The following is a 12,140-nucleotide window of genomic DNA, read 5'->3' on the forward strand; positions in this document are numbered from 1 at the left end:
TTTGATTAAATTAATTATGAGTGTAGCCCTTCAATTTTGAAGCATCAAGATAAACCTAAATTGATTTAAAGAATGGTTCTTGAATAAATTAGGCTTGTGCACCATTAAAATTGAATTTAATTAAGTTGGACTTATTTTATTTTCATGTATGCCCTAAATTAATTCTAAAATAAATTTAGATTAATTTTACGTCACACGTAAATCGGGATTAAAATCCCGAGAAACAACACGCACATCGAGGTAAAAACACCCAAGCGTCACCAAGGCTAGCCAGGCTGCCCACGCAGCCCACATGTGGCTGCCTTAGGTGCGCGCAAGGTGCCTGGCCTCGTACCGATGATGTGCTGTGTGGCGAGGTGTGCGTGTTGTGCGTTGTTGCTAGGTGCGTGGCAAGGCTGCTGGAGTAGCTTGGGCGCGCTGCTGGGCAGCAAGGCAGCAAGCCCCAGCAAGCCTGTCATACGCTGCCAAGCTCTAGCAGGCATGCTAGCATGCACAACATGCGTTGCGTGCTGCTGATGCTGGCTAGCGTAGCATGCTACGCTAGGCGCAGCTTGCTAGCACCCAAGCACAGCAAGCGCAACACCAAGGGCTGTGTAGCAGCCTTGGTGCGCAGCCCACAAGGCTTATGGGTGGGTTGCTTTTGCTTAATTTTTGGGCTATGGCTTTTGCAAAATTTTGCCGTTTTAATTTTATTCAATTATTTTAACGAGGCTAGGTCTCGTTTTTCCGGCTCTTGCAAAATTTTAATTTTGACAAAATTTGGGTTAACCGACTTAATTGATTGGATTAACTAAGTTGGATGTGGAATATAGTGGGAGCTTCGTTAATTGCATGATATAATTGTGACTTAATCACATAAAATGTTTAACAACTTTGACTAGTTTTAATTAGGCGCGTTAATCAGATTAACCACCTAAGTTAGTTACTAGTTTACTCGTGTTGTGCATTGTTACTTGTTTTTCATTGTAAAATGCATGGGCCATTCACATATAGTGAATGGATGAATGGAAGATATATTGTTTCACAGGTTTCGTGAAAATGGCAACTAGTGGGGCCCGATTAGGATAGGAAATACGGACTGCGATCCGTTATGTATTTTTGTAAATCTAAATACGGTTTGCGAACCGTTGCGTATTTTTGTACCTTAATATTTAGATTGATCCTAGTCATAGTAGCTAGTAATTTTATTTTGGCGAAGATGTCTTAAGACGGTGTTTCTATGAAGATGAGCCAAGATGAAGACTCTTGAAGATTTGAAGATTTCAAGGGATCATGCTAGTTGCAAAATGCATCTATTTTTATGCTTTATACATATTGTTATGCTCTTATATATATATTTGAATGCTAGATGCATGTCTAGGATTTCAAATGTTGCGATGATTAATTAAGTTCACTTAAATCAACCAACATGGAAACCCTAGGTCCCTATAATATTGAGCTAAAATTTGTCATTCCAAGAACAACACTTACCGAACTAATGCGCGTACGTGATGGGCTACGCCAAAGAGAGGCATCACTACTTCCCTAGGAACATAAGGTATACTAGGTATACAAGTTGTCTTGGTTAAGCTCAACGATATCAGTAAGGAGTCCTTAGATGTCGTGGCAATAGAGATAAAATGTCAAGGAAGCATTAGATGCGACATTTTATTGAACCAAGAGTAGCTTGGAGCTATTAGCAATTGGATTGCTTACCCTAAAATATTAAGTGTTAAGACAAGCCAAAGCATGCTTAATCACTTTCTGATTTTGGGATCTTGGTATCGTTTTATTCTTGCCTAAAAGGGACAATTATAATGCGTGGATAAGACACGTAATAAGATTTAAAGTTTGCATGTATGGCTTTAAATTTCAAACTTATTATGATATTAACTTGATAAATGGTTATACTTTCCATTTATATTTGTAGAATTCGTAATCAAATTATATTGTTTCCATTGATTGGTAAAAGAAATCTTTCGAGAATGGTTCTCGAAGAAAGAAAAGGGCACTTCTAAGATACAACTTCTCATAAACGACTAAAGTCCAAAAGGACGGTTTGGATAGTTGACCAACATGAAATATTGAGTTGAAAAACTCAAAATTGTCAATAGTTGACAAACCAACATATCTTTTCACTTTATACGCTTATGAGTAGGACTCATTGATGAAGTAATTCAGGTACGAATTAGTTGAAAAGATAGAACTTTGTTTTGCGGCGCATTAGATGCTTAATTATGCCTAACAAAGTATAAAAGTCGAGGAACTTAAAGAAATGATTCTTAAAGTTATGAGATAATGTACTATAAGAAATATAGGAAACAAGGAACAAAGAAAAGAATGAGATTCCTTTTCTACCCTTGATTTCATGTTATTATGGTCAACTTAGCAACTCGTTATCTTCACAAGTATTGGATACTACTTGAGTGTTCCACTTTGAAAGTGACCTCAAACCGTTGAAGACAAGCTAAATTATTGACTTATAAGCTTAGAATGAAGCAAGTAGTGCTACATCAGTTGTAAGGTCATTTATTTTGTTTAAAGTCCTTTTAAGCCAAGGCTGGAACAAATAATGGTTATTATGTTCCATAATCAGCAAACGATCCGTTTACACACGAAAAGACTCACATTCGAAAGTAAAAGCAATAGATGCTAGGTTTACTTAAATGACATGGTCGTCTAAACCATGAGTTGAGAATGCTTGACTATAAACAAACATTTCCTTAACATGAAAACTCACAAAGTTCAAGTCATGAACATGATTTGTGTTCCGAACATTTTAGCAATGTCACAACAACAAGAACATACTCAAGGCTCTATTAGATAGAATCTTGACAAATGATCGATTCGGAATCATTCTAAGACAAGTGAGTCTTACTTGTTGAAATCGACAAAGAAAGGAGCTATTGTGCTTTGTATAGACAATTGACTCCAAAAGCTAAAGAGGACTCCATTACTTCAACGTCTCACAAGAATTTGAAAGAATGTGGCTACATATTCATCAAATGTGAGAAAACTGGACCTTGAGTAGCTCAAATGTTCAGCGAAGTATATAATTGACTTGGCAAGATATCACAACGTCTATCTAGATTAGATTGAGCGATGTTTGCTTGAGCTAAGTGTGATCACATCAAACTTATTAAATTGAAATTTCATATTGAGCTCCACAAAGAACATAGTGTTTCTTGACGGAGAGCTCAATGCCATTTGGAAATCACTCGAATGATGATGGATCACATCCCTTCATATAAAGTTCTTAAAGATTTGCACAAATGACTAAATGTTACACTAAACAAAAGTGTCGAAGCTAAGAAAGGACATCATATTCAGTTATGGATAGAAATATTTTCTAGCGTCTTTTCAAGAATATGTCTAGGGCTCTTAGCTCAGTGGGAGTTCATTGACTCAGTGGGAGCTAAGTGGCTCAATAAGGGCTAAGATAGCTCAAGAAGGATCTAACTGTTTGTTTCACAACGAACTTTTACCCAAAGACAATATACATGTCTCTTTGTAAGTATTCAAGTGTGACTACGGGTATTACCTCCACAACCTAATTGAGAACATAGTATTTGTTGCTCTAAATGGTGTCTTTTTAGAAAATAACACCTTTCCAAAATGACTAGTGGGAGGAAAATCGAACTTGAAGAAGTTCGAGAGGACAAGCAAAAGTGTCAACCTGATAAAACTGACAATCAAAATGCTTTAGAAGCAGTTGATAAGATTGGTCAGAATCAAACAGACAATGTAAATGCTCAACCTATTACCCCATATAGGTATAGAATTCACCAAAGGCTTGGATTGAATCCTATAAATTTCTACTAAGTTAGAAATAAACCTATGACCTACAAGCAAACTATTCATCATTGGATGGTGAGGGAATAGTGTCTTGTAAATTAGCTACGACAAATCCAAATTCCGAATAATGGTTAGAGGCCATAAAATCCGAAATAGACTCCATGTTTGTAAATCATGTTTGGAACTTGATTCATTTGCGTGAAGGGTGACAGAACCATCAATCGCAAATAAGTTTTCAAGGAGAAAACTGACAAATATGGAAATGCATAAGCATACAAATCTAGATTGGTTGAAAAGGATACAATTAATTGACGGTGTTGATTTTAATAAAACCTATTAACCAATCGGAACGCTAAAGTCTTTTCGTGATTGCTCTAGCAAAATTGCGCATATGAAATATGGCAAAATACGAAACCACCTTCCTAAAATTGGATTTTAGAAGAGACTATGGAAATAGTCTAAGGGTTTTGTAATTCTAAATAATGCTAGATTTCAAAGCAAGCTCAAAAAAAAAATCCATTGTGGGATTAAATGAAGCATTGCATGTAGGAATTGGAACATGTATTCTCATAAAGTCAATAAAAGGTTTGGCTAATGGAGAATCATAGAAATTCTTATAAACAAAAAGTTTAGTGGGAGCAAGAGTCAATCTTGTATGGTCCAACAAGAAGTTTGTGAACTCTATTGTGAAATGACTATCAAATACTAAATGCTTAGGTTTGAAAGGATTTTCAACAATGGACCAAGCAAAAGGCGATACTTAGTACATAGTGGGAATTAAGATCTATTAGATAGACCTAATGAAATGTTTAAACGAGTAGAGGAATTTACCGTATTAAACATGAAGGACTTCAAAAGGCTTTCAACCCATATGTATAAAAACTAAGTAAATGTTTGAACTAAGTATAAGTTGGGCAAATACTAAGTCAAACAAGAAAGACTCTAGTAGAGACTTTCAACCGTATCACATAGCAAACAATTTAGCAAGACTCAGTGAAACTGGATGAGCTAAAAGGTCACATGAATGGAACATATTGGGAATAATTCTGCGATTAAAACCATCATGTATGCTATGATATGGAGTCTTCACTCAACTTACATGCTTAGAGCATGAGAAGTATAAAATACCAATCAATCTAAATCTAAGTGATGAATCGTTAGATTATGGACAAGAAAAACCAAAGTACTTTGATAAGTAAAAGGGGATAAGTTCTAGACGCATAGAAACAATTGTAATTTGAGAATTTATGTTGCAAGCACATCCTTAGCAAGGATTAGATCCTTAATAAGGAAGCTGTTTATAAGCACGAGCTAGAATGCGTCGTGGCTTGAGAATGGTAACATGGACTCGGATCCATGTATAATGTGCGGAAATTTAAGGTAAACTTCCATAATCACAAGTGATTAGGGTCTCCCAAATCATTGTGAGTCATTCGGAATAAAATCCGAGCAAAGCAACATCAGAATGTTTACTAAAATATATGTTGAGAATATTGTTGCCTGGAAAGCGATAATAAGATAGTATTTAATGGAAAGTTCGTTGTCGAACCTTGATTGTAGGATGTCAAGTTGAAAGATCTTAAGTCATGAAAATGAGTGGGAGCCATCACTTGGACAATAAATCCTAAATCACATATGATCCATAACACTCTCAAAATTTTATCGTCTTATTATGAAATTGTTGGATAATGAAGATGCTAAGATTTGCAAAGTAATAATGGCTTAACCTATGCAACAAGTGAACGAAAACATTCGCAATTGCATGAAAGAAATAAAGCATATTAAGTATGAGTGTGATTTCTATAAATGTTTAATGAAGAGTATTACTCTTGGAAACATTTGAAGAAAACCATTTATCATAAGATGAAATGTTTGGAAGTTTAATAGTGGAATAAAATTTTACTAATAAAATTCCAAAAACTATTTAATTGTGGTTTAGAATTAAATATTGAGTCCATTCGATTTCTAAGAATATTTAAAACATGGTATCAAGACCATGTTTTGGATAAAGAAACACCTGTTAAGTGAACACTGAATATTTAAATCGAAAATTATCCCTAATCGAGGTCATTTAATAGATGGATGATTAATGACCACCAGGGATTAGTGTGTAGTATGATTTACAACACCGTTTCTTGTGCTGCAAGGACATAGTAGTCATGAATCATTTGCACAGGTGTCAGTTTGGAACAACACCGGATCGACCTATGAGAGTACTTTAAGAGATTTAAAAATCGTCATAAGTACAATTCTCATTATGACTATCAGAACCTCTTTCCTCGACCATGAGTGTCGTGAAGTTCTCTTGTTTGAGTACTAGTCATTTTGAAGTTGTCAAACGTCTGCCGTAACTGGGGATTATAACGGCAACACTCGGGCGACTAGGTCCTCTTAGTAAGGGAAGCTTACGGTACAAGACTAGGAATGTCCCCCTATTAACAATAGGGAATGTGTCTTTGTTGTTTACAAGGCCGCTCAAAGAGCGAGACTGTGAAAATGCATGGTCGTGCTCAGATGGATTTTAGAAATCATCTTCTAATTGACAGTCGAACTCGGAGATCGAGAAACACTTCTGAATGTAGTAAGGATGACGATGAATCTTACCTTATAGTTCACGAAGAGACATTAAGCAACATAGGAAATGGGCTATACACTATATCCACACTTGTTCAAAAGGCCAAGTGGGAGATGGAAAGGAATGGTGTCCTTCCAACAAGTGTATTATTCCGATAGAGGGTTCAGAATTATCGGAAAGCTAATTCTTCAGTAAGGTCAAGTGCCTAGGTGGAGGCCGCTTTCGATCAGTAATATTAATGTACAATTAATATTACAGCTTGATCTTGCCTGAACCCTTCGGGTCGAACCCAATCGAACAACCAATCCAAGACGACGAATCAATCCGAAGGATTTGATGAGTCGTCGGAGTTTTACGAACAAAGACATCGGATATCGAGCTCGGAGCGTCGAGACCGATCGTCGTAAGTCGAGTCGAATTTGGAATTTGACGAGACGAGAAAAATCAACAAGCGACAAGTATGAGCTAAGTCGTAGCCTCGCATTGGCCTAGCCATGCATGTGCTAGGCTAGCCTAGGCCACGCACCCTACCGAGCTTGCTAGCAGCGCATGTATGCTAGCATCGCATGCTAGCAGGGCTGGCTAGCTAGCTGGTGTGGCAAGGCTAGCATCGTTGGCGCGCTAAGCGTGCTAGCATGCTAGTGCCTCGCACATAGCAGCCATGTCGTAGCATCGCAAGGCCAGCAGCAGCACGCAAGTGCTGGGCCTCGCTAGCAGCGCGCAATGCGTGCTAATGTTGTGGGGCTATGCGTGCTGGCATCACATAGCACTCGCATCACAGCCTCACACACCTCGCAGCGCCAGGCAGCACATCAGCACGCACCTAGCAGCATCATCGCATGCGCTGGCTTGCTATGTGCTAGTTGGCTGCGTGCTGGCTGGCCAGGCAGTCCAGCCTTGGTGCTAGGCACCAACTGGCAGCCTTAGCAGCCAAGGTGGGCTGCCAGCCAGCCAATGGGGCGTGGTCATGCTTGGTTAAAGAGGGGACCAAAGGTGGTTGGTGCTTGGCTTGGGGAGCAAGGCAATGGTCCCCCTCCATTGGTGGTCCTCACCTAACCTCTCCTCACCATGTGACACTTGTTGATTATCTATTGCTTATCATTTTATGATTGAAATGCAAATTCTCCCACATTGGTGGGAGAATGGAAAATCAAGTAGCATTCCCTTATAAATACCCAAGTGTTGGGCATTTGGGAATACACTTGAGTCGAATTGGATCGGATACGTCGTCGTATCGAATGATGAGGTGAGTAAGGAGAGTGAAAGGAGAGAGATTTATGTGGCGTGGAGAGGGACAATTAGAGATTATGAGTGGGTTGATGTTCTTGGTGCTAAACTTCAGTCTGAGAAAACCTATAAGTTCGTAAAACTCCAGTTTTTATTGGTCGGGTCCCGACTACCTTCGGGACTTGGACCGTTTGGGTCGGGTTCGTGGGTACGAGCCGTTGGAGGCAATCACGATTGTGACGCTTGAGCTTTCGAAGGAAGAGCTCGATTTGCGAGCGAAGCACGCGTCGAGGGTAAGAATGTCTTTTCTCTTTCTCTCTTTTTGTTGTTAATTATGTGATTAAATATATAGTTGCTTTAATTAGTGAGCGGGTCTTGGGCAGGTTTCTCTTCCGCGTAGCGTTGGAGGCTACAAAACCCAACAAAAGGATGCTTGTGTGTTTGGCTTTTGACGAAGTGTTTTATCTCTTTTATATAGCCACTTGGTTCTTAATCTAGTCTTGAAAGCTTTCCATCGAATCGATTCTCAGGAACATAAAACCCCTTCTATGTTCAAACAAAACAAATTTATAAGTTAGTACAAAAAAAAACTTAAATATAAAATGATCTTGCCATTCTAATACATGATTAGTATATCTTACCGAGATAAATCCATAAACTTCAACTAACACTCCTGTTGGAACTTCATGCCAATATTTATAGGCAATGCTTATTCTTTCACGTGCCATTACACTAATGTAGGTGGAAAAATGAGTCTTGTGTTCACCAGTGGGAATTCTTCTACTTGGATGCCATTGTAATGGGATTTGGGTGCCAGCATGGATAGCCTTCCCCACCTTTTTAAGTACGATACGACCTCCCTCCTCACAACTTGACTCTTCGGAATCATCATTCGGTTGTACTTTCTTTTTCTTTCTGGCCATGTACCTACATTAAACTGATAAGTTAAATTCACTTTGTTAGTTATATAAAAGAACACGACACATTATTAAAATACTTGAGTAAAAGATAGCTAGCATGGTACGTGAGAGTATATGATCTGAAGAAGCATGCATAACCCTACTAAATTCAAAGTTATTAGCATTTAAGAGGAAACATTCTCTTTTGTAATAAAAGTAGATATATAAAAGAAAAATTCACCTTGAACCCCTTAAGAGTTTTTACGACTACACTTTCTCTTTTGCTTTCGCTTCACTTTATTATTGTTATCATCATCTTCCCACAAACCTTCATTGTGGTCATCTCTTGCGTAGATTGAAGAATCATCAGCAACATCATCATCAACTAGTCCCTTTCCCAGCAAACAACTACCTTCTAAAACACTATCATCGCCCCAATCATCTATGGCATGTCGTGGTCTCGGTGTTATAACAACTGACATTCTCTTATTTGATGGATCAGTCATATAAAACACTTGTTTAGCTTGACTAGATAAAATGAAAGGATCTTCCTTGTGACCAATCTTATTAAAGTTAACAAAAGTCATTCCAAGGCTACTATGATCAACCCCGTTGTTATTATCAACCCTTTGACATTTGAAAACTGGTATTGAAAAGTTGGAGTAATGCAACTCACAAATCTCTTCAATAAATCCATAGTATCGCATTGTGCCAGAAACGGGATGCTTGGCTTTTCCACTAGCAAAATGAATAGCTTCAGCCTCTATAGTAACCCCACTATTTTGCATAGTACTATTTCCATCTTGCAGCCTTGTGTAAAATGTGAAACCATTGATAACATAACCTGAATAGTAAGTAGCGTTGAAATTAGGTCCATATGCCAAACTCTTAAGTCGATCAGAAATAGAACTCGGAGAATCCTGAAGCTCCCTCAAAACTTGATCCTTGAACCACCTAATGAACGATCTATTGTGTTCATCAGCTATTGATTTCTCATTTGCTCTTCTATTGTATTTCCTCAAGTCTCTCATGTGTTTTTGAATATATGGCATTAATTCATCCTTATTGTGAAGAATGTACGAATGGGCCTTGTGCCAATCGTCATAAGACATGTCAAGTTGTTTAAGGCCTAGGGTCCCCTGATCACCCATTCTTCCCATATGTCGAGAAACGGGAAGCCTTATCTTCATAGAATTTGATATAAATTCACTAGTATATGCAAGAACTTCTTCATAAAAAATTCGTTCAGCGATACAACATTTAGGGTGAAAAGCGTTCTTGACATAACCGCCATATGTTTTCATTTGCCTTTTAAAAGGCCACTGATTTCTCAAGTACACAGGACCACAAAATCTCACCTCTCTAACCAAGTGAACTGGTAAATGAATCATGACATCAAAAAACGATGGTGGAAAGTACATTTCTAATTCGCACAAAGTTACAACAATTCCATCTTCCAATGCAGTCAACTCTTTAGGATCAAAGACCTTGCTATAAATTGCATTAAAAAATAAACAAAGTCTGGTTATGGAAAAACGAACATTTTTAGGCAAAATTGAACGAATAGCCACTGGTAATAGATGTTACATTAGAACATGGCAATCATGAGATTTAAGGCCCACGAGTTTCAAGTTTTCCATATTCACAAGGTTGCGAATACTTGAAGAATAACCCTCTGGCACTTTTACTCCAGCCAAGCTCTCACAAAACTCAATTTTCTCTTTTCTTGACAATGTATAAGCTGCTGGAGGCAGGTATGCTCGACCTTTGTCATTCACAACACCATGGAGTTCACTTCTAATCCCCATGGTTTGTAAGTCATCTCTAGCTTTTGTGCCATCTTTAGTCTTCCCACGAATATTCAATAAAGTACCAATCAAACTATCACACACATTTTTTCAATATGTATCACGTCAAGCGAATGTCTCACAAAAAGGAATCTCCAATAAGTTAGGCGCCATAAATATGAACACTTCTTAAAGCCTTGCGTAGGAAGAGAAGACCTAAGCTTTTTCCCATAGGTAATTTGAATGTCTTTAACCTTTTCAAAGACCTCTTCACTTGACAGAACTCTTGGGCGACCTTTAAAATCTTGTTTCCCATTGGAGGCCTTTTTCCTCTTACGAAATGGATGACTCAAAGGAAGATATTGCCGATGTATAGGGAACACATGCTTGCGTGATGCGCTCAACCATTCTCCCCCGCAATCCTCCATGCCTATGGGACAAGGTGCTTTCCCTTTCACGGTATACCTAGAAAGATTACCATAAGCAGGAAAATCTTGGATGGTGTTAAACAGCATTGCTTTCATGATAAATTTCTAGTTACGATGTGCGTCAAACACCTGTATACCATCTTCCCAAATAATATTCAAATCATCAATGTCATTTCTAGGTTGTTTAGGCCCAGAAATTAGCAATGCCAAAAACATATATCGTGGTTTCATGCACAACGAAGGAGGTAAGTTATAAGTAGCCAATATGACGGGCCATGTACTAAATGTGCTACTCAAGTTCCTAAATGGATTGAACCCATCTGTAGACAATGCAAGCCTTAGATTACGCTTCTGTTTTGCAAAGTCCGAGTATTTTCCATCAATAAACCTCCACTGCGGAGAATCGGCGGGGTGTCTAGGCATTCCATCATCTAATCGACCATAATGATGCCATGTTAATTTCTCTGCATCCCCTGCATTTGAGAACAGCCGCCTAAACCGTGGTATTATTGGAAAATACCATAATACCTTAGCAGGGACTATGCCACCAATTTTCTTATACCGCGAGGCTTTACAAATTGAGCAGCTCTGTAAAGATTCATTTTCATTTTTATACAACATGCAATTGTTAGGACACGCATGGATTTTCTCGTAAGGTAAACCCATAGAGCTTAAACTCTTTTTTGCCTCATAAGTAGTAGATGGAAGGACATTGTCTTCTGGAAGCATGTCTTTGACAACTTCTAGTAGCATGCTGAAGCCTGTATCAGTCTAACCATGACCTGCTTTCAAGTTGTATAACTTGATTATAGCAGACAATCTAGTATACTTAGTGAAACCGTCATACAAAGGCTTTTCAAAGTCATTTAAAATGCTCTCTAACATGGTAGGATTATCATCAAAGTTATCCTTCACTAAATGCAACAAATCTTCTAAATTATCTGCCTCATTTGTGCTATCACCTTCACACACACTACCCGCTACATTACTAACAAGAGGTTTTTCCCTACATTCTCCATGCCAAATCCAATTGGTATATGTTCTATCAAATGCCCACTTACTCAAGTGATTAAGTATTTCGTCCGACCTCTTATGTAGCAAATTGTGGCACATATAACAAGGACATGGTAGCTTGGGACGACCACCACTATTAGTAACTGCAAAATTAATGAACTCTGTAATACCTGCTTGATATTCTGGGTCACCCGGTTTTTTTGTTGATATCCAACTTCGATCCATTCTATATGCACCAATAGCAATTCAAGACTTTATAATAATCATAATATTTTCGAAAGTGATAATGTCTTCACATATATGTACATGTAAGTCTTGAATTTAGCAAAGGGGGTGACAAGATATTAAATTAGAGAATACAACAAATATTTACTAGATTAGACAAAATATTTTTATCAACCGAAAAACGACAAAACCATACTTTTCACGGGAAAAT

The 12,140-nt window shown here is 38.0% G+C and overlaps 1 protein-coding gene across 1 annotated transcript; it reads right to left on the minus strand.

Moving 5' to 3' along the window:
* Window positions 1–8,726: 8,726 nt before the first annotated feature.
* LOC110699863 lies at window positions 8,727–10,777 on the minus strand. The gene is made up of 3 exons (XM_021877374.1): window positions 10,479–10,777; window positions 10,063–10,356; window positions 8,727–9,966 (listed from the first exon to the last, which is right to left on the minus strand). The coding sequence occupies exons 1-3, from the start codon at window positions 10,775–10,777 to the stop codon at window positions 8,727–8,729; spliced, it is 1,833 nt and encodes a 610-aa protein (XP_021733066.1).
* Between the last annotated feature and the right edge of the window lie 1,363 nt (window positions 10,778–12,140).

Source organism: Chenopodium quinoa, unplaced genomic scaffold, assembly GCF_001683475.1.
Source record: "Chenopodium quinoa cultivar QQ74 unplaced genomic scaffold, ASM168347v1, whole genome shotgun sequence".
Taxonomy (NCBI): domain Eukaryota; kingdom Viridiplantae; phylum Streptophyta; class Magnoliopsida; order Caryophyllales; family Amaranthaceae; genus Chenopodium; species Chenopodium quinoa.